Here is a 24,955-nt window from a genome sequence, read left to right on the forward strand (position 1 = left end):
GCTTCAATGTGGTGCTGTTATTCTTCTCACTTTGCTTGGTGAGGTAGATTGCTGCTGTAACTTGATGACCCTTCATATACCTAACCATTTCCTTGGCTCTCTTGTAGAGTGTATCCATTGTTTCAGTGCATGATTTCCTTGAGGAGCAGATTCAATGCATGAGCAGCACAGCCAATGGGTGTGATGTGAGGCTAGGACTCCTCCACTTTAGACCAAGCAGCCTTCATGTTCGCAGCATTGTCTGTCACCAGTGCAAATACCTTCTGTGGTCCAAGGTCATTGATGACTGCCTTCAGCTCATCTGCAATGTAGAGACCGGTGTGTCTGTTGTCCCTTGTGTCTGTGCTCTTGTAGAATACTGGCTGAGGGGTGGAGATGATGTAATTAATTATTCCTTGCCCACGAACATTCGACAACTCATCAGAGATGATTGCAATACAGTCTGCTTTCTCTATGATTTGCTTGACCTTCACTTGAACTCTGTTGAACTCCGCATCCAGTAAATGAGTAGATAAAGCATGTCTGGTTGGAGGGGTGTATGCTGGGAGAAGAACATTCAGAAATCTCTTCCAATTCACATTGCCTGTGAGCACCAGAGGTGAACCAGTTGCATACACAGCTCCAGCAAGACATTCATCAGCATTTCTCTGACTACGTTCCTCCATTGAGTCAAAAACACTTTTGATTCCAGGAGGACCATGAGCAGTTGCTATCGATAAGGTGTCTGATTCATCATTTTCACCTCAAATAGAAGTAGAGGGACGTTTGTCAGAGGTTTTCTTCACATATGATTTGGCACAGTATTTGCAAATGTACACAGCTTTTCCTTTTCATTAGATGCAGTGAAATGTCTCTACACATCAGATAGTGCCGGTGGCATTTTCCTGTAAAGATTAGAAAAAAATTCATAAAAATAAATAAATACAATTCCGTGTACTGATATAGTTAAGAAGTTAGATTAAACAACTCCTTTGTAAGATCTTTTTTTATTTTTATGAAACATGTATGGAAATAGGTGAATTAACACTCCTCAGTTAGCAGGCTCAAGCAAGCTAAACCCCACATGGTAACAAAAACTAACTAGCAGAAATTGGTAACAAGTTAGAAATGATTTAAACACTTTGCTGTAGGCTACTATTTACTAGTAAACAAAAAAATTATGTATGCCATATGAAATATATTCACCCCACCCAGTATCGTAATCAAAACTTACCAGAAAGCATGTAGTCCTTGGCTCAGACAGTGTAGTACTGTGGGCTCAATAGCATTTCATTAGTGTGCAAGATTTTGAGAATCAGCTGTACATGTGATGGAAGAATGCACTGTGCATGCAGAGGGTTACAATTCCATTGAATTGAGGATAGTTTAACTAAAATATGCCACAAGACCGAGAATTGCCTTGTGTGTCCCACAAAAAAGGTTCCCTGTTACAAGATAACTTCTAGCTTATAACAGTGTGCTTTTTAGCTTATAAAATGCCCCAAATTCCAGGGCTTAACTTCCCATGGAAAATTACAGGAAAAATTCCAGAATTTTACTGGAAAGATTCCAACCCTTTGCAACCCTAACTATATTAGGCCCAGCCTTTGGAACTTTGGTTTTCCTAGATATGGCTACTATATTGTGATCACTACATCCAATGGATACTGCTTTCAAGCACATTTCTGCAGCATTAGTAAATATGTGATCAATACATGTTGTGCTGTTTGTAACTACCCTGGAAGGTTGACTGATAACCTGAACCAGGTTGCAGTTATTGGTTACAGTTTGACGTTTTTTCTTGAGTGGGCATCTTGATTAAAGCCAGTCAATATTTAAATCTCCCAGAAAATATACCCCTCTGTTTATATCAAGCATTTCACACTTTATCCAGATGCTGACTGTTAGCACTTGGTGGTCTGTAGCAGCTTCCCACCAGAATGGGCTTTAGGTGAGGCAGATGAACCTGTAGCCATATTACTTCAACAGTATTTAACATTAGATCGTCTCTAAACTTTACAGGAATGTGGTTCTGAATATAAACAGCAACACTTCCACCATTGGCATTTCTGTCTTTTCGGTAGATGTTATAACCATGTATTGCTACCACTGTACCATCAAATATATTATGTAAGTGAGTTTCAGAGATAGTCAGAATATGAATGTCATCTGTTACTAGCAAATTATTGATTTCATGAACCTTGATTCTTAGACTACATATGTTAACGTTGGCTAATTTGAGCACTTTTCTTCTGTGATGATTACTTGTTTTCATTGCTTTACTGGGAGGTTTAGCAGCAGTAGATGTGCTCATGTTATTTATGTTAATGCAGGGTGAGCTGCACACAGTGGACTTCCTACTAGGGCACACCACCTCAGTGCTAACAGTATAAATCTGGTTCATAGGCACATGATTACTGCATACAACAGCTGTAGGATCAGCAGAGACATTCAGGGCAGTTAGAGGGACATAAATTAGATTACATATATTGTGTCTACTGATGCCTCTGGTATAATGTACAATTGCTGAAGCATTGTGAAAACTCTGTCACAATGGTAGGGATTAGCTGAGCTGGGCTTGAGTCATTGATAAGTCATTGTCTCAACGCAACTTTATAGTGCTGTGAAAGGATCCAGGAACCCAAATGATTTGGGTGGATCCCATCCTTATATAACATGTTTTGTTTCCAAATGGTATCGAAATTGTCAACAAAAGTTACACCCATTGAGCTGCAATAATCACGTAGCCAGTTGTGAAGAGAAAGAATCCTGAGAAAGCGTTCCATGCCACGATTCAGAGGGCACAGGGCACAGGGCCAGATATGATTGGTCTTTTGTTAGTGTTTAGAAGAGAGGCAATCAACTCTTTAAAATTCAGTTTCAACTTTTCAGAACTGCCCTTTATAATGTCATTAAAACCCACATGGACTACGATAGAATCCATTTCCATGTCCTGGCATAGTACATTCGGGAGCAGCTTAGTAATGTAATTTACTCGAGCTCCGAGTAAAATACATTGTTTTTGCACTAGGAATGGTCACATTTCTTACCATGGAGCTGCCCAGATTCACCGCTGGCGAGAAGGATGGGGAAATGCGCCCACTCCCACGCTTCTCAGGATTCAGAGAACCCTTTATGGATGGGCGAGAGGCAGGATAACTTGAGCCCATTGCTCCCGACGCCTGTGGCAGGATAACTTGAGCCCATTGCTCCCGGCGCCTGTGGCAGGATAACTTGAGCCCATTGCTCCCGGTGCCTGTGGCAGGATAACTTGAGCCCATTGCTCCCAGCGCCTGTGGCAGGATAACTTGAGCCCATTGCTCCCGGCGCCTGTGGCAGGATAACTTGAGCCCATTGCTCCCGGCGCCTGTGGCAGGATAACTTGAGCCCATTGCTCCCGGCGCCTGTGGCAGGATAACTTGAGCCCATTGCTCCCGGCGCCTGTGGCAGGATAACTTGAGCCCATTGCTCCCGGCGCCTGTGGCAGGCCTCCGGCAGATGGAGAAGCCCCGCTCGATCCAGAACAGGGATGGAAGGTTGGCAACATCAACTAAGAATTCGTAGTTGTAGGCACTGCGGCCGCAGACACAGGTACCCCCAGCAACGAAGGTGCAGGAAGATCAGGCTCCAGGACGGTGAAACTATTCGCTGTTTGTATCCTCTCCGGGCCTCTCGTTGGGAGTGTAGACTGCTTTGTGGGAGGCCGCTGTCTTCGGCTTCCACGGCTCGTGACATGCGACCATCGTTGATTGTCTTGCTCCTCTTGCTGTGCTCCTTCGACTCCGCTATCAGATGGGGGAGCTCCGGGCAACACCGGCCAGTCGGATAACAACAAACGACAAGGCGGAGATGTATCCAACAAGCGTGAACGTCGTCCAGCCACCGGCGTAGAAAATGTAAACATTCTACTCTGCATTTCCCCCAGTTTCTTACGTAGGCTGGCGACCTGTGTGATCAATGAATCCACCTCAAGCCTATAATCCTCGGCAAGTGAACAATTGCCGCATTGGAACTCTGACTGGTCCGGTTTGTCCCGTAACATTAATAGATACAGCTCCTACAGCGCTGGAACCGTTAATTTCTTTCTCCAGACATAGAGGGTTCCATTGCAAAACTCATCTAGTACCAACTTCGTTAGCTTGATGGCTAGCAGCTTAGCATCTCTGTCAAGCAGGTTAAACCTGTCTGTTAAGTGGGATTCCGGGACAAGAAATAGCGGTCCTTGCTGTTAAAAGCTTATAGCTATTCTCTGCCCTGAAGCTCTCTAACCTGCTAATTAGAATATAGCTATTCTCTGCCCTGAAGCTCTCTAACCTGCTAATTAGAATATAGCTATTCTCTGCCATGAAGCTCTCTAACCTGCTAATTAGAATATAGCTATTCTCCGCCCTGAAGCTCTCTAACCTGCTAATTAGAATATAGCTATTCTCCGCCCTGAAGCTCTCTAACCTGCTAATTAGTACATAGCTATTCTCTGCCCTGAAGCTCTCTAACCTGCTAATTAGAATATAGCTATTCTCTGCCCTGAAGCTCTCTAACCTGCTAATTAGAATATAGCTATTCTCTGCCCTGAAGCTCTCTAACCTGCTAATTCGAATATAGCTATTCTCCGCCCTGAAGCTCTCTAACCTGCTAATTAGAATATAGCTATTCTCTGTCCTGAAGCTCTCTAACCTGCTAATTCGAATATAGCTATTCTCTGCCCTGAAGCTCTCTAACCTGCTAATTAGAATATAGCTATTCTCTGCCCTGAAGCTCTCTAACCTGCTAATTAGAATATAGCTATTCTCTGCCCTGAAGCTCTCTAACCTGCTAATTAGAATATAGCTATTCTCTGCCCTGAAGCTCTCTAACCTGCTAATTCGAATATAGCTATTCTCTGCCCTGAAGCTCTCTAACCTGCTAATTAGAATATAGCTATTCTCTGCCCTGAAGCTCTCTAACCTGCTCCTCCAGACTACCATAAGGACATTCTCTATGGTTTACTAATGGAGCTCCTCCAGACTACCATAAGGACATTCTCTATGGTTTACTAATGGAGCTCCTCCAGACTACCATAAGGACATTCTCTATGGTTTACTAATGGAGCTCCTCCAGACTACCATAAGGACATTCTCTATGGTTTACTAATGGAGCTCCTCCAGACTACCATAAGGACATTCTCTATGGTTTACTAATGGAGCTCCTCCAGACTACCATAAGGACATTCTCTATGGTTTACTAATGGAGCTCCTCCAGACTACCATAAGGACATTCTCTATGGTTTACTAATGGAGCTCCTCCAGACTACCATAAGGACATTCTCTATGGTTTACTAATGGAGCTCCTCCAGACTACCATAAGGACATTCTCTATGGTTTACTAATGGAGCTCCTCCAGACTACCATACGGGTTTACTAATGGAGCTCCTCCAGACTACCATAAGGACATTCTCTATGGTTTACTAATGGAGCTCCTCCAGACTACCATAAGGACATTCTCTATGGTTTACTAATGGAGCTCCTCCAGACTACCATAAGGACATTCTCTATGGTTTACTAATGGAGCTCCTCCAGACTACCATAAGGACATTCTCTATGGTTTACTAATGGAGCTCCTCCAGACTACCATAAGGACATTCTCTATGGTTTACTAATGGAGCTCCTCCAGACTACCATAAGGACATTCTCTATGGTTTACTAATGGAGCTCCTCCAGACTACCATAAGGACATTCTCTATGGTTTACTAATGGAGCTCCTCCAGACTACCATAAGGACATTCTCTATGGTTTACTAATGGAGCTCCTCCAGACTACCATAAGGACATTCTCTATGGTTTACTAATGGAGCTCCTCTAGACTACCATAAGGACATTCTCTATGGTTTACTAATGGAGCTCCTCTAGACTACCATAAGGACATTCTCTATGGTTTACTAATGGAGCTCCTCTAGACTACCATAAGGACATTCTCTATGGTTTACTAATGGAGCTCCTCCAGACTACCATAAGGACATTCTCTATGGTTTACTAATGGAGCTCCTCCAGACTACCATAAGGACATTCTCTATGGTTTACTAATGGAGCTCCTCTAGACTACCATAAGGACATTCTCTATGGTTTACTAATGGAACTCCTCTAGACTACCATAAGGACATTCTCTATGGTTTACTAATGGAGCGACTCCAGACTACCATAAGGACATTCTCTATGGTTTACTAATGGAGCTCCTCCAGACTACCATAAGGACATTCTCTATGGTTTACTAATGGAGCTCCTCGAGACTACCATAAGGACATTCTCTATGGTTTACTAATGGAGCTCCTCCAGACTACCATAAGGACATTCTCTATGGTTTACTAATGGAGCTCCTCCAGACTACCATAAGGACATTCTCTATGGTTTACTAATGGAGCTCCTCCAGACTACCATAAGGACATTCTCTATGGTTTACTAATGGAGCTCCTCCAGACTACCATAAGGACATTCTCTATGGTTTACTAATGGAGCTCCTCCAGACTACCATAAGGACATTCTCTATGGTTTACTAATGGAGCTCCTCCAGACTACCATAAGGACATTCTCTATGGTTTACTAATGGAGCTCCTCTAGACTACCATAAGGACATTCTCTATGGTTTACTAATGGAGCTCCTCCAGACTACCATAAGGACATTCTCTATGGTTTACTAATGGAGCTCCTCTAGACTACCATAAGGACATTCTCTATGGTTTACTAATGGAGCTCCTCTAGACTACCATAAGGACATTCTCTATGGTTTACTAATGGAGCTCCTCCAGACTACCATAAGGACATTCTCTATGGTTTACTAATGGAGCTCCTCCAGACTACCATAAGGACATTCTCTATGGTTTACTAATGGAGCTCCTCCAGACTACCATAAGGACATTCTCTATGGTTTACTAATGGAGCTCCTCCAGACTACCATAAGGACATTCTCTATGGTTTACTAATGGAGCTCCTCCAGACTACCATAAGGACATTCTCTATGGTTTACTAATGGAGCTCCTCTAGACTACCATAAGGACATTCTCTATGGTTTACTAATGGAGCTCCTCCAGACTACCATAAGGACATTCTCTATGGTTTACTAATGGAGCTCCTCTAGACTACCATAAGGACATTCTCTATGGTTTACTAATGGAGCTCCTCCAGACTACCATAAGGACATTCTCTATGGTTTACTAATGGAGCTCCTCTAGACTACCATAAGGACATTCTCTATGGTTTACTAATGGAGCTCCTCCAGACTACCATAAGGACATTCTCTATGGTTTACTAATGGAGCTCCTCCAGACTACCATAAGGACATTCTCTATGGTTTACTAATGGAGCTCCTCTAGACTACCATAAGGACATTCTCTATGGTTTACTAATGGAGCTCCTCCAGACTACCATAAGGACATTCTCTATGGTTTACTAATGGAGCTCCTCTAGACTACCATAAGGACATTCTCTATGGTTTACTAATGGAGCTCCTCCAGACTACCATAAGGACATTCTCTATGGTTTACTAATGGAGCTCCTCCAGACTACCATAAGGACATTCTCTATGGTTTACTAATGGAGCTCCTCTAGACTACCATAAGGACATTCTCTATGGTTTACTAATGGAGCTCCTCCAGACTACCATAAGGACATTCTCTATGGTTTACTAATGGAGCTCCTCTAGACTACCATAAGGACATTCTCTATGGTTTACTAATGGAGCTCCTCCAGACTACCATAAGGACATTCTCTATGGTTTACTAATGGAGCTCCTCCAGACTACCATAAGGACATTCTCTATGGTTTACTAATGGAGCTCCTCTAGACTACCATAAGGACATTCTCTATGGTTTACTAATGGAGCTCCTCCAGACTACCATAAGGACATTCTCTATGGTTTACTAATGGAGCTCCTCTAGACTACCATAAGGACATTCTCTATGGTTTACTAATGGAGCTCCTCCAGACTACCATAAGGACATTCTCTATGGTTTACTAATGGAGCTCCTCTAGACTACCATAAGGACATTCTCTATGGTTTACTAATGGAGCTCCTCCAGACTACCATAAGGACATTCTCTATGGTTTACTAATGGAGCTCCTCCAGACTACCATAAGGACATTCTCTATGGTTTACTAATGGAGCTCCTCTAGACTACCATAAGGACATTCTCTATGGTTTACTAATGGAGCTCCTCCAGACTACCATAAGGACATTCTCTATGGTTTACTAATGGAGCTCCTCCAGACTACCATAAGGACATTCACCATAAACAACCAGAAGAGACACCAGCTGTTGTGATTATAGGCCCTATCTCCTTAGACCCTTCGCTTTATAGGGTGTATAAGGGTTAGGGGTTAGGATTGTGTATAATAAGTGTTTGTGTGTATAAGTGTGTATAATACGTGTGTGTGTGAGTGTGTGTGTGTGTGTGTGTGTGTGTGTGTGTGTGTGTGTGTGTGTGTGTGTGTGTGTGTGTGTGTGTGTGTAACCGATGTGAAATGGCTAGCTAGTTAGCGGTGGTGCGCGCTAATAGCCTTTCAATCGGTGACGTCACTCGCTTTGAGACCTTGAAGTAGTGGTTCCCCTTGCTCTGCAAGCGCCGCGGCTTTTGTGGAGCGATGGGTAACGATGCTTCGTGGGTGACTGTTGTTGATGTGTGCAGAGGGTCCCTAGTTCGCGCCCGGGTCGGGGCGAGGGGACGGACTAAAGTTATACTGTTACATGTGTGCATATGTAGTGTGTGCCAGTATGTATAATACGTGTGTGTGTGTGTGTGTGTGTGTGTATTTGCAGTGTGTATAATCCGTGTGTGTGTGTATATGCAGTGTGTATAATACGTGTGTGTGTGAGTGTGAGTGTGTGTGTGTGTGTGTGTGTGTGTGTGTGTGTGTGTGTGTGTGTGTGTATATATGCAGTGTGTATAATACGTGTGTGTGTGAGTGTGTGTGTGTGTGTGTGTGTGTGTGTGTGTGTGTGTGTGTGTGTGTGTGTGTGTGTGTGTGTGTGTGTGTGTGTTTGTGTGTGTGTGTTTGTGTGTGTGTGTTTATGCAGTGTGTATTTATGCAGTGTGTATAATACGTGTGTTTGTGTACAGTTGAAGTCGGAAGTTTACATACAGGTCCTCTACTCCGACAAATTAATCCACACATAAAACGGCCAACCGAATCGTTTCTAGTCATCTCTCCTCCTTCCAGGCTTTTTCATCGTTGAACTTATATGGTGATCGCATCTAAACTTTCATAGTATTACCACGACAACCGGAAAAACAGTTTGTCTTTCAATCACCCACGTGAGGAGGAGATGGCACGTGGGTACCTGCTTCTATAAACCAATGAGGAGATGGGAGAGGCAGGACTTTCAGCGCGATCTGCGTCAGAAATAGGAATGACTTCTATTTTAGCCCTTGGTAACGCAGACGCTCGTTGGCGCGTGCGAGCAGTGTGGGTGTAATAATTGAATAACATGGATTTCTAAATTTATTTTGAGACGCTCGCGCACGCGACGTGTCCGGTCTGGTCAGCATGTTAGGATCACCACTTCATTTCAAGAATGTGAAATGTCAGAATAATAGTAGAGAGAATTATTTATTTCAGCTTTTATTTCTTTCATCACATTCCCAGTGGGTCAGAAGTTACATACACTCAATAAGTATTTGGTAGCATTGCCTTTAAATTGTTTAACTTGGGTCAAACGTTTTGGGTAGCCTTCCACAAGCTTCCCACAATAAGTTGGGTGAATTTTGGCCCATTCCTCCTGACAGAGATAGTGTAACTGAGTCAGGTTTGTAGGCCTCCTTGCTCGCACACGCTTTTTCAGTTTTGCCCACACATTTTCTATAGGATTGAGGTCAGAGCTTTGTGATGGCCACTCCAATACCTTGACTTTGTTGTCCTTAAGCCATTTTGCCACAACTTTGGAAGTATGCTTGGGGTCATTGTCCATTTGGAAGACACATTTGCGACCAACTTCCTGACTGATGTCTTGAGATGTTGCTTCCATATATCCACATAATTTTCCTCCCTCATGATGCCATCTATTTTGTGAAGTGGACGAGTCCCTCCTGCAGCAAAGCACCCCACAACATGATGGTGTTCTTCGACTTCGACCCCATTTTTCCTCCAAACATAACGATGGTCATTATGGCCAAACAGTTCTATTTTTGTTTAATCAGACCAGAGGACATTTCTCCAGAAAGTACAATATTTGTCCCCATGTGCAGTTGCAAACCGTAGTCTGGCTTTTTTATGCCGGTTTTTGAGCAGTTGCTTCTTCCTTGCTGAGCGGCCTTTCAGGTTATGTCGATATAGGATTCGTTTTACTGTGGATATAGATACTTTTGTACCTGTTTCCTCCAGCATCTTCACAATGTCCTTTGCTGTTGTTCTGGGATTGATTTGCACTTTTCACACCAAAGTACGTTCATCTCTAGGAGACAGAACGTGTCTCCTTCCTGAGTGGTATGACGGCTGCGTGGTCCCATGGTGTTTATACTTGCGTTCTATTGTTTGTACAGATGACCATGGTACCTTCATGCGTTTGGAAATTGCTCCCAAGGATGAACCAGACTTGTGGAGGTTTACAATTATTTTTTTTAGATCTTGGCTGATTTCTTTTGATTTTCTCATGATGTCAAGCAAAGAGGCACTGAGTTTGAAGGTAGTCCTTGAAATACATCCACAGGTACACCTCCAATTGACTCAAATGATGTCAATTAGCCTATCAGAAACTTCTAAAACCATGACATAATCTTCTGTAATTTTCCAAGCTGTTTAAAGGCACAGTCAACTTAGTGTATGTAAACTTCTGACCCACTGGAATTGTGATACAGGGAATTATAAGTGAAATAATCTGTCTGTAAACAATTGTTGGAAATATTACTTGTGTCATGCACAAAGTAGTTGTCCTAACCGACTTGGCAAAACTATAGTTTGTTAACAAGAAATTTGTGGAGTGGTTGAAAAACGAGTTTTAATGACTCCAACCTAAGTGTATGTAAACTTCAGACTTCAACTGTATATTAAAAGTGTGTGTTTGTGTCATATCACAGTAAGCGGCTGGTGGTGGTGGTACCCAACGAGACGTCCTTCCAAGGGCGGCGTGCATACACCAGCGAGGACGAGGCATGGCGGTCCTACTTGGAGAACCCTCTGACTGCAGCCACTAAGGCCATGATGAGCATCAATGGAGACGAGGACAGTGCTGCCGCTCTGGGACTGCTCTATGATTACTACAAGGTGAGTTACAAAGTTCACTACTACTACTACTATCACTACTACTACTACCCTCACTACTACTACTAATACTACTACTCCTACTACTACTACCACTACTACTACTAAAACTACTATCACTAATACTAATATCACTACTACTACTACTACTACTACTACTACTATCACTACTACTACTACCCTCACTACTACTATCACTACTACCCTCACTACTACCCTCACTACTACCCTCACTACTACCCTCACTACTACCCTCACTACTACCCTCACTACTACCCTCACTACTACCCTCACTACTACTACTACTATCACTACTAATACTACCCTCACTACTACTAATAATACTACTACTCCTACTACTACTACTATCACTACTACTACTACTACTATCACTACTACTACTACTACTACTACTACTACTACTATCACTACTACTACTACTACTATCACTACTACTATCACTACTAATACTACCCTCACTACTACCCTCACTACTACCCTCACTACTACTACTATCACTACTAATACTACTACTACTACTACTACTACTACTACTACTACTACTACTACTACTACTACTACTACTACTACTACTACTACTACTACTATCACTACTACTACTACCATCACTACTACCCTCACTACTACCCTCACTACTACCCTCACTACTACTACTAATACTACCCTCACTACTACTACTACTATCACTACTACTACTAATACTACTACTCCTACTACTACTATCACTACTAATACTACTATCACTACTACTACTACTACTACTATCACTACTACTACTACCCTCACTACTACTACTAATACTACTACTCCTACTACTACTATCACTACTAATACTACCCTCACTACTACTACTAATACTACTACTCCTACTACTACTATCACTACTACTACTACCCTCACTACTACTACTAATACTACTATCACTACTAATACTACCCTCACTACTACTACTACTACTACTATCACTACTACTACTACCCTCACTACTACTACTAATACTACTACTCCTACTACTACTATCACTACTAATACTACCCTCACTACTACTACTAATACTACTACTCCTACTACTACTATCACTACTAATACTACCCTCACTACTACTACTAATACTACTACTCCTACTACTACTACCACTACTAATACTACCCTCACTACTACTACTAATACTACTACTCCTACTACTACTATCACTACTAATACTACCCTCACTACTACTACTAATACTACTACTCCTACTACTACTATCACTACTAATACTACCCTCACTACTACTACTAATACTACTACTCCTACTACTACTACCACTACTAATACTACCCTCACTACTACTACTAATACTACTACTACTACTACTACTATCACTACTAATACTACCCTCACTACTACTACTAATACTACTACTCCTACTACTACTACCACTACTAATACTACCCTCACTACTACTACTAATACTACTACTCCTACTACTACTACCACTACTACTACTAAAACTACTATCACTAATACTAATATCACTACTACTACTACTACTACTACTACTACTATCACTACTACTACTACTACTACTACTAATACTACTATCACTACTACTATCACTACTACTACTACTATCACTACTACTACTACTATCACTACTACTACTATCACTACTACTAATACTACTATCACTACTACTATCACTACTACTACAACTATCACTACTACTACTATCACTACTACTACTACTATCACTACTACTACATCTATCACTACTACTACTACTACTACTATCACTACTATCACTACTATTACTACTAATAATGTCACTACAACTACTACTAATACTACTATCACTGCTACTACTACTCCTACTATCACTACTACTACTACTACTACTAATATCACTACTACTACTACCACTATCACTACAACTTCTACTACTACCACTATCACTACAACTATTACTACTACTAATGTCACTACAACTACTACTAATACTACTATCACTGCTGCTACTACTCCTACTATCACTAATACTACTACTACTACTAATATCACTACTACTACTACTACTATCACTACAACTACTACTACTACTACTACTACTACTATCACTACAACTACTACTATCACTATCACTACAACTACTACTAGTACTGCTGGTACTTCTATCACTACTACTACTACTACTGCTACTTATTCTACTGCTACTGCTACTTATTCTACTACTACTGCTACTACTACTGCTACTACTACTGCTACTTATTCTACTACTACTGCTACTTATTCTACTACTACTGCTACTACTACTGCTATTTATTCTACTACTAGTACTGCTGGTACTTCTATCACTACTACTACTACTACTGCTACTTATTCTACTGCTACTACTACTGCTACTACTACTTATACCTATTCTACTACCACTGCTACTTATTCTACTACTACTGCTACTACTGCTACTTATTCTACTACTACTACTACTACTAATGCTACTTATTCTACTACTACTGCTGCTACTACTGCTACTTATTCTACTACTACTGCTACTACTACTTCTACTTATTCTACTACTACTTCTACTTATTCTACTACTACTGCTACTACTACTGCTACTACTACTGCTACTTATTCTACTACTACTGCTACTTATTCTACTACTACTGCTACTACTACTGCTACTTATTCTACTATTACTGCTACTTATTCTACTACTACCGCTACTTATTCCACTACTACTGCTACTTATTCTACTACTACTGCTACTTATTCTACTACTACTGCTACTTATTCTACTACTACTGCTACTTATTCTACTTCTACTTATTCTACTACTACTGCTACTTATTCTACTACTACTGCTACTTATTATACTACTACTGCTACTTATTCTACTACTACTGCTACTTATTCTACTACTACTGCTACTTATTCTACTGCTACTGCTACTACTACTGCTACTGCTACTACTACTGCTGCTACTTCTGCTACCGCTACTAATACTACTACTACTGCTACTTATTCTACTGCTACTGCTACTAATACTACTACTACTACTGCTACTACTGCTACTAATACTACTAATACTACTACTACTACTGCTACTAATACTACTAATACTACTACTACTACTGCTACTAATACTACTAATACTACTACTACTACTGCTACTTATTCTACTACTACTGCTACTTATTCTACTACTACTGCTACTTATTCTACTACTACTGCTACTTATTCTACTGCTACTGCTACTACTACTGCTACTGCTACTACTACTGCTGCTACTAATACTACTACTACTGCTACTGCTACTGCTACTAATACTACTAATACTACTGCTACTGCTGCTATTTTCACATAGTGGATATTATTTTCTTCTTTATGGATTGAACAGAGCAGTAACACCTTGTTGGGTGACGTCATTCATCTGGACACATAGTGGATGTTCTTTTCTTCTTTATGGATTGAACAGAGCAGTAACACCTTGTTGGGTGACGTCATTCATCTGGACACAAAGTGGATGTTCTTTTCTTCTCAGGTTCCTAAAGAAAAGAGATTGTTGCCCATCGCCAAAGTGGTTGAAATTTCAGAGGAGCAGGAAAAGAGGTCAGTGCATTTCATAGCCAACATGTAATATCCGATATACATTTTTTAACATAATTTATAAGAAAGACAATCTACCATTTTAAGCACATCACTTATAGCCCTTGATATACAGTTTATTTTCTGACACCAAAAACTGACTTTTAGTCATTGTGATTTTGACTGGAAATCATAAACCTTTTTAACCTAAGGGGAAAACTGTTACCTTACAGGTTGGGTATGTGGGTCGTTCCTCCAGTTCGGTGCCTTTTGAGAAGTGTAACTTGGTGAAATAAAATGTAGATTTCACCTAATTTTAACATTCTGTCATAAATAGCACAAGTTCAAAAAGGACTATAGTAAGTGCCTATTTAGTGCCAAATAAAGTAACAGGGTTGAGGATTTTAAAACAGCCATGATTCCCCTCGTGACAGGGGAAGAGTGACAATTGAATTTAAGCTTCACCCCAAAAAATGATTTGCTAAAACATCTCTAGCCTGTCTATCTATGAATAACAGGGTTGCCGTGTTTTGTTCGGCCCACTCACTTTTCCACCACAAAACATTAAAAAATTGCAAAAAATAGAGATGTTTAATGTTTCTTTAGATTTTTTGTTGTTGAAATGAATAGTTTCACCATATTAAAAGGAAATTTCAGTTTACGTAAAAGGGTTGACCTGAAAATGAATGACTAATCACATTAAATTAATAATCATCTTCAGAAATGACTTCGTCAAAGCAACAATAGAACGAGAGCTTTACAATGATGTTGAAACTTGAAGAAATCTTTGGATGAAGTGGGTTTCAATCTTCCTAAAAGTGATACAGGGTTGACTGAGAGACATGGCAAAATGCTGAATTTAAGGCACTTTAGCCATTATTCATGTAAAAAATTTGATTTATTGAATTCTCCATGTGGTCTATATTAAGGCCACTTCATTTAATTTAACAGCCTTTTAAAATTAAATACTGGTGCACAATTTCCACTTCAAATATCAAATGGACATAAAATGCACTCTTTGGTGGAATGACCCATGTAATATGTTTCCACCAGTTGTAGTGGGTTCCACCTGAATGTTGTTCTTCTCTGATGCTGTTACAGGGGAGCCTCGGGGACCAGCATCAACGGCCAGCAGGGTGACAACATACAGATGGTGGACAACCGAGTCCAGGTGCTGAAGTCTGTCCCAGTCAACCTGTCCCTCAACACTGACCACCTGGACAAGAGAGTCAACATGTCCCTCAACACTGACCACCTGGACAAGAGGGAGGAGTACGGGTCGGGGACGGGTGACGGACCTGGGGCTATTGCCTTGGTGAAGGCAGAGATGTATGCCCCGGTGTTCATGGGCCCTGGGGTCGGGACGGGGGTGCACTACCGAGTGGAGGGCGAGGAGCAGGGGTCAAGGGTCGTCTATGAACAGATGAGTCCGTATGTGTCCGATGTGTCAACAGTTAGTCACGGAGCATACGTTAAGGAGGACCAGCGCAGCACGCCTGATGACAGCCCGTATGAAGAGGAGAGCGATGTGGTAAGAGGATGTTAGGACTTATGGGTTAAACATGAATATTCTTAAGTTATGTTAAAAGCCCAGTGCAGTCAAAAACCTGATATTCCTATTCCACACTGAGGTTGGAATAATACTGTGCAATTGTGAAAATGATGATAATGCCCATTTAGCGTAAGAGCTATTGGAAAAGACTGCCTGAAGTTTCAGCCTGTTTTGGTAGGACGGAGTTTTGGCTTGGCTGATGCGACATCACCAAGCGGTAAATTGATTAATAGACCAATAATAAAGAGAGTTCCAAACCTCTCTGCCAATAACAGGTTTTCTGTTTCCCCTCCCCAATCAGACCTCTCCCAGACAATCCTAGCTAAATTCTTGCTTGAGAAATTCCTCTTTGCTATTTTTGACCATTTTTATTTAAAACATTCACAGTAAGGTACTTAATTGTTACTCAGAAATGATTTGATATTGAGATAACGGCTGTAATGGACCTTAAAGCTATAACACCACGGGGAAAAACTCATTACAATCATATTACAACTTAGAATGATGTGATTGCAACCTGTTTGCCCACTTGGGAAGGATACTTCCCTTTAGCAAATTGTTGATGCTGATGCCCCAATATTCTATGGAACTGGAAAAGCCAAAATGTCAGTAAATGAACCAAAATGTTGATCAACTTCCTCTAAATGTACCATCGTTGGTTCCTCTTTCCTTGTCTGACTGACTGCCTGACACAGTGATGTTTCCCCCCCAACAGAAATACCACACACCCAAGTCTATAGCACAGGAAGAGTTTATCTTCGACCAACAAGTAGTGTAAGTCACTACTCCCAACACATCCACAACATACTGTCCAATTAAACAACATACAGCATGTTTGTTGGCTGAGATATCCACCAGTCATATCTACAGAGGAATCATGTGTTGTGTCTTCTAACAGGGATACGTTTCAGTACAAGCTGGAAGCCACCAGGTCACTGCGTGTGAAGCAGGGGGAGGGGCCCATGACGTACCTGAACAAGGGCCAGTTCTACGCTGTGACGCTCAGCGAGCTGGGAGCTAACAAACGCCTGAGACATCCAATCAGCAAAGTCAGGGTGAGTTGAAGAATGAGAACGAAGAACGCACATTTTTAGGAGTACTCTGGGAGTTAACTAGCACACCTTTAGTACTCTGGGAGTTAACTAGCACACATTTAGTACTCTGGGAGTTAACTAGCACATATTTAGTACTCTGGGAGTTAACTAGCACATTTTTAGGAGTACTCTGGGAGCTAACTAGCACATATTTAGTACTCTGGGAGTTAACTAGCACATATTTAGTACTCTGGGAGTTAACTAGCACATATTTAGTACTCTGGGAGTTAACTAACACATCTTTAGTACTCTGGGAGTTAACTAGCACACCTTTAGTACTCTGGGAGTTAACTAGCACACCTTTAGTACTCTGGGAGTTAACTAGCACACCTTTAGTACTCTGGGAGTTAACTAGCACATATTTAGTACTCTGGGAGTTAACTAGCAAATTTTTAGTACTCTGGGAGTTAACTAGCACATATTTAGTACTCTGGGAGTTAACTAGCACATTTTTAGTACTCTGGGAGTTAACTAGCACATATTTAGTACTCTGGGAGTTAACTAGCACATTTTTAGTACTCTGGGAGTTAACTAGCACATATTTAGTACTCTGGGAGTTTACTAGCACATTTTTTGTACTCTGGGAGTTAACTAGCACCTCTTTAGTACTCTGGGAGTTAACTAGCACATCTTTAGTACTCTGGGAGCTAACTAGCACATCTTTAGTACTCTGGGAGCTAACTAGCACATCTTTAGTACTCTGGGAGTCAACTAGTACATCTTTAGGAGTACTCTGGGAGTTAACTAGCATATATTTTGTACTCTGGGAGCTAACTAGCACATCTTTAGAAGTACTCTGGGAGTTAACTAGCACATCTTTAGGAGTACTCTGGGAGTTAATTAGCACATCTTTAGAACTCTGGGATTTAACTAGCACATCTTTAGTACTCTGGGAGTTAACTAGCACACCTTTAGTACTCTGGGAGTTAACTAGCATATCTTTAGTACTCTGGGAGTTAACTAGCACATCTTTAGTACTCTGGGAGCTAACTAGCACATCTTTAATACTCTGGGAGTTAACTAGCACATCTTTAGGAGTACTCTGGGAGTTAACTAGCACATTTTTAGTACTCTGGGAGTTAACTAGCACACCTTTAGTACTCTGGGAGTTAACTAGCATATCTTTAGTACTCTGGGAGCTAACTAGCACATCTTTAGTACTCTGGGAGCTAACTAGCACATCTTTAATACTCTGGGAGTTAACTAGCACATCTTTAGGAGTACTCTGGGAGTTAACTAGCACATCTTTAGTACTCTGGGAGTTAACTAGCACACCTTTAGTACTCTGGGAGTTAACTAGCATATCTTTAGTACTCTGGGAGTTAACTAGCACATCTTTAGTACTCTGGGAGTTAACTAGCACACCTTTAGTACTCTGGGAGTTAATTATCACATATTTAATACTCTGGGAGTTAACTAGCACATCTTTAGTACTCTGGGAGCTAACTAGCACATCTTTAGTACTCTGGGAGCTAACCAGCTTTTGAGAATAAAATAATGATAATTGGATTCATATACACTGCCGTTCAAAAGTTTGGGGTCACTTAGAAATGTCCTCAAGAAATGCCCTCAAGCCCAAACGTTTGCCCATCCCTGATCTACGGTAATGTTGCTAATCATCGTCCTGTCTCCCATTCCTCTGACACAGAGTGTTATCATGGTGGTGTTCAGTGAAGACAAGAACAGAGACGAACAGCTGAAGTACTGGAAGTACTGGCACTCCCGCCAACACACTGCTAAACAGAGAGTACTAGACATAGGTAAGACCTGTAACTAACTAACTAATTAACCATACTGGCCAGCACACTTTTTGTAAGTGTACTAGACATTGGTAACTTGGTAAGAGTATAGAATTAGAGTTTGTTGAAAGTCACTCAGACCATGATATTTTGAAAGATTCTACAAATTAAAGTTATAGGCCTGTACGTAAACCTGTCTAAATACTGTTGGTATGGTATGTGTCCATTTACTGACTAGTATTGGCCAGGCCTACCACCAGTCACTGTTCCACTGCCCCCTACCTGGTCCTACCACCAGTCACTGTTCCACTGCCCCCTACCTGGTCCTACCACCAGTCACTGCCCCCTGCCTGGTCCTACCACCAGTCACTGTTCCACTGCCCCCTACCTGGTCCTACCACCAGTCACTGTTCCACTGCCCCCTACCTGGTCCTACCACCAGTCACTGCCCCCTGCCTGGTCCTACCACCAGTCACTGTTCTACATCCCCCTACCTGGTCCTACCACCAGTCACAGCCCCCTACCTGGTCCTACCACCAGTCACTGTTCCACATCCCCCTGCCTGGTCCTACCACCAGTCACTGTTCTACATCCCCCTGCCTGGTCCTACCACCAGTCACTGTTCCACATCCCCCTACTTGGTCCTACCACCAGTCACTGTTCCACAGCCCCCTACCTGGTCCTACCACCAGTCACTGTTCCACATCCCCCTACCTGGTCCTACCACCAGTCACTGTTCTACATCCCCCTGCCTGGTCCTACCACCAGTCACTGTTCCACATCCCCCTGCCTGGTCCTACCACCAGTCACTGTTCTACATCCCCCTGCCTGGTCCTACCACCAGTCACTGCCCCCTACCTGGTCCTACCACCAGTCACTACCCCCTACCTGGTCCTACCAACAGTCACTGTTCTACATCCCCCTACCTGGTCCTACCACCAGTCACTGTTCCACATCCCCCTACCTGGTCCTACCACCAGTCACTGTTCCACATCCCCCTACCGGGTCCTACCACCAGTCACTGTTCCACAGCCGCCTGCCTGGTCCTACCACCAGTCACTGTTCCACAGCCGCCTGCCTGGTCCTACCACCAGTCACTGTTCCACAGCCCCCTGCCTGGTCCTACCACCAGTCACTGTTCCACAGCCCCCTGCCTGGTCCTACCACCAGTCACTGTTCCACAGCCGCCTGCCTGGTCCTACCACCAGTCACTGTTCCATATCCCCCTGCCTGGTCCTACCACCAGTCACTGTTCTACATCCCCCTGCCTGGTCCTACCACCAGTCACTGTTCCACAGCCCCCTGCCTGGTCCTACCACCAGTCACTGTTCCACTTCCCCCTACCTGGTCCTACCACCAGTCACTGTTCCACATCCCCCTACCTGGTCCTACCACCAGTCACTGCCCCCTACCTGGTCCTACCACCAGTCACTGCCCCCTACCTGGTCCTACCACCAGTCACTGTTCCACATCCCCCTACCTGGTCCTACCACCAGTCACTGTTCCACATCCCCCTACCTGGTCCTACCACCAGTCACTGTTCCACATCCCCCTACCTGGTCCTACCACCAGTCAGTGTTCCACAGCCCCCTACCTGGTCCTACCACCAGTCACATCCCCCTGCCTGGTCCTACCACCAGTCACTGTTCTACATCCCCCTACCTGGTCCTACCACCAGTCACTGTTCTACATCCCCCTACCTGGTCCTACCACCAGTCACATCCCCCTGCCTGGTCCTACCACCAGTCACTGTTCTACATCCCCCTACCTGGTCCTACCACCAGTCACATCCCCCTGCCTGGTCCTACCACCAGTCACTGTTCTACATCCCCCTACCTGGTCCTACCACCAGTCACATCCCCCTGCCTGGTCCTACCACCAGTCACTGTTCTACATCCCCCTACCTGGTCCTACCACCAGTCACTGTTCTACATCCCCCTACCTGGTCCTACCACCAGTCACTGTTCTACATCCCCCTACCTGGTCCTACCACCAGTCACATCCCCCTGCCTGGTCCTACCACCAGTCACTGTTCTACATCCCCCTACCTGGTCCTACCACCAGTCACTGTTCCACATCCCCCTACCTGGTCCTACCACCAGTCACATCCCCCTGCCTGGTCCTACCACCAGTCACTGTTCTACATCCCCCTACCTGGTCCTACCACCAGTCACTGTTCTACATCCCCCTACCTGGTCCTACCACCAGTCACATCCCCCTGCCTGGTCCTACCACCAGTCACTGTTCTACATCCCCCTACCTGGTCCTACCACCAGTCACATCCCCCTGCCTGGTCCTACCACCAGTCACTGTTCTACATCCCCCTACCTGGTCCTACCACCAGTCACATCCCCCTGCCTGGTCCTACCACCAGTCACTGTTCTACATCCCCCTACCTGGTCCTACCACCAGTCACTGTTCTACATCCCCCTACCTGGTCCTACCACCAGTCACTGTTCTACATCCCCCTACCTGGTCCTACCACCAGTCACATCCCCCTGCCTGGTCCTACCACCAGTTACTGTTCTACATCCCCCTACCTGGTCCTACCACCAGTCACTGTTCCACATCCCCCTACCTGGTCCTACCACCAGTCACTGTTCCACATCCCCCTACCTGGTCCTACCACCAGTCACTGCCCCCTGCCTGGTCCTACCACCAGTCACTGTTCCACAGCCCCCTACCTGGTACTACCACCAGTCACTGTTCTACATCCCCCTACCTGGTACTACCACCAGTCACTGTTCTACATCCCCCTACCTGGTCCTACCACCAGTCACTGTTCCACAGCCCCCTACCTGGTCCTACCACCAGTCACATCCCCCTGCCTGGTCCTACCACCAGTCACTGTTCCACATCCCCCTGCCTGGTCCTACCACCAGTCAGTGTTCCACAGCCCCCTACCTGGTCCTACCACCAGTCACAGCCCCCTGCCTGGTCCTACCACCAGTCACTGTTCCACAGCCCCCTACCTGGTCCTACCACCAGTCACTGTTCTACATCCCCCTACCTGGTCCTACCACCAGTCACTGTTCCACAGCCCCCTACCTGGTCCTACCACCAGTCACATCCCCCTGCCTGGTCCTACCACCAGTCACTGTTCCACATCCCCCTGCCTGGTCCTACCACCAGTCACTGTTCCACATCCCCCTACCTGGTCCTACCACCAGTCACTGTTCCACATCCCCCTGCCTGGTCCTACCACCAGTCACTGTTCCACATCCCCCTACCTGGTCCTACCACCAGTCACTGTTCCACATCCCCCTGCCTGGTCCTACCACCAGTCACTGTTCCACATCCCCCTACCTGGTCCTACCACCAGTCACTGTTCCACATCCCCCTGCCTGGTCCTACCACCAGTCACTGTTCCACATCCCCCTACCTGGTCCTACCACCAGTCACTGCCCCCTGCCTGGTCCTACCAACAGTCACTGTTCCACAGCCCCCTACCTGGTCCTACCACCAGTCACTGTTCCACAGCCCCCTACCTGGTCCTACCACCAGTCACTGTTCCATAGCCCCCTACCTGGTCCTACCACCAGTCACTGTTCCACATCCCCCTACCTGGTCCTACCACCAGTCACTGCCCCCTACCTGGTCCTACCACCAGTCACTGTTCCACATCCCCCTACCTGGTCCTACCACCAGTCACTGTTCCACATCCCCCTACCTGGTCCTACCACCAGTCACTGTTCTACATCCCCCTACCTGGTCCTACCACCAGTCACTGTTCCACATCCCCCTACCTGGTCCTACCACCAGTCACTGTTCCACATCCCCCTACCTGGTCCTACCACCAGTCACTGTTCTACATCCCCCTGCCTGGTCCTACCACCAGTCACTGTTCCACATCCCCCTGCCTGGTCCTACCACCAGTCACTGTTCCACATCCCCCTACCTGGTCCTACCACCAGTCACTGTTCTACATCCCCCTGCCTGGTCCTACCACCAGTCACTGTTCCACTGCCCCCTACCTGGTCCTACCACCAGTCACTGTTCTACATCCCCCTGCCTGGTCCTACCACCAGTCACTGTTCCACATCCCCCTGCCTGGTCCTACCACCAGTCACTGTTCTACATCCCCCTGCCTGGTCCTACCACCAGTCACTGCCCCCTACCTGGTCCTACCACCAGTCACTAACCCCTACCTGGTCCTACCACCAGTCACTGTTCTACATCCCCCTACCTGGTCCTACCACCAGTCACTGTTCCACATCCCCCTACCTGGTCCTACCACCAGTCACTGTTCCACATCCCCCTACCTGGTCCTACCACCAGTCACTGTTCCACAGCCGCCTGCCTGGTCCTACCACCAGTCACTGTTCCACAGCCGCCTGCCTGGTCCTACCACCAGTCACTGTTCCACAGCCCCCTGCCTGGTCCTACCACCAGTCACTGTTCCACAGCCCCCTGCCTGGTCCTACCACCAGTCACTGTTCCACAGCCGCCTGCCTGGTCCTACCACCAGTCACTGTTCCATATCCCCCTGCCTGGTCCTACCACCAGTCACTGTTCTACATCCCCCTGCCTGGTCCTACCACCAGTCACTGTTCCACAGCCCCTGCCTGGTCCTACCACCAGTCACTGTTCCACTTCCCCCTACCTGGTCCTACCACCAGTCACTGTTCCACATCCCCCTACCTGGTCCTACCACCAGTCACTGCCCCCTACCTTGTCCTACCACCAGTCACTGTTCCACATCCCCCTACCTGGTCCTACCACCAGTCACTGTTCCACATCCCCCTACCTGGTCCTACCACCAGTCACTGTTCCACATCCCCCTACCTGGTCCTACCACCAGTCACTGTTCCACTTCCCCCTACCTGGTCCTACCACCAGTCACTGTTCCACATCCCCCTACCTGGTCCTACCACCAGTCACTGCCCCCTACCTGGTCCTACCACCAGTCACTGTTCCACATCTCCCTACCTGGTCCTACCACCAGTCACTGTTCCACATCCCCCTACCTGGTCCTACCACCAGTCACTGCCCCCTACCTGGTCCTACCACCAGTCACTGTTTCACATCCCCCTACCTGGTCCTACCACCAGTCACTGTTCCACATCCCCCTACCGGGTCCTACCACCAGTCACTGTTCCACAGCCGCCTGCCTGGTCCTACCACCAGTCACTGTTCCACAGCCGCCTGCCTGGTCCTACCACCAGTCACTGTTCCACAGCCCCCTGCCTGGTCCTACCACCAGTCACTGTTCCACAGCCCCCTGCCTGGTCCTACCACCAGTCACTGTTCCACAGCCGCCTGCCTGGTCCTACCACCAGTCACTGTTCCATATCCCCCTGCCTGGTCCTACCACCAGTCACTGTTCTACATCCCCCTGCCTGGTCCTACCACCAGTCACTGTTCCACAGCCCCTGCCTGGTCCTACCACCAGTCACTGTTCCACTTCCCCTACCTGGTCCTACCACCAGTCACTGTTCCACATCCCCCTACCTGGTCCTACCACCAGTCACTTTCCCCTACCTGGTCCTACCACCAGTCACTGCCCCTACCTGGTCCTACCACCAGTCACTGTTCCACATCCCCTACCTCGTCCTACCACCAGTCACTGTTCCACATCCCCCTACCTGGTCCTACCACCAGTCACTGTTCCACACCCCCTACCTGGTCCTACCACCAGTCAGTGTTCCACAGCCCCTACCTGGTCCTACCACCAGTCACATCCCCCTGCCGGTCCTACCACCAGTCACTGTTCTACATCCCCTACCTGGTCCTACCACCAGTCACTGTTCTACATCCCCTACCTGGTCCTACCACCAGTCAC

General features: G+C 45.2%; 1 protein-coding gene across 1 annotated transcript; it reads left to right on the forward strand.

Annotated features, from left to right (window-relative positions):
* Window positions 1-3,771: 3,771 nt before the first annotated feature.
* Window positions 3,772-19,194, forward strand: LOC120037049 (grainyhead-like protein 2 homolog; the record flags this gene model as incomplete). Its single annotated transcript, XM_038983265.1, has 7 exons — window positions 3,772-3,830; window positions 11,017-11,203; window positions 14,745-14,812; window positions 15,890-16,319; window positions 17,056-17,114; window positions 17,239-17,395; window positions 19,083-19,194. Coding segments are annotated over exons 1-7 (1,072 nt in total), but the record flags the coding sequence as incomplete, so codon positions are not given.
* Window positions 19,195-24,955: the final 5,761 nt, after the last annotated feature.

The sequence above is a fragment of the Salvelinus namaycush genome, unplaced genomic scaffold (assembly GCF_016432855.1).
Source record: "Salvelinus namaycush isolate Seneca unplaced genomic scaffold, SaNama_1.0 Scaffold1554, whole genome shotgun sequence".
In the NCBI taxonomy this organism is placed as follows: Eukaryota; Metazoa; Chordata; class Actinopteri; order Salmoniformes; family Salmonidae; genus Salvelinus; species Salvelinus namaycush.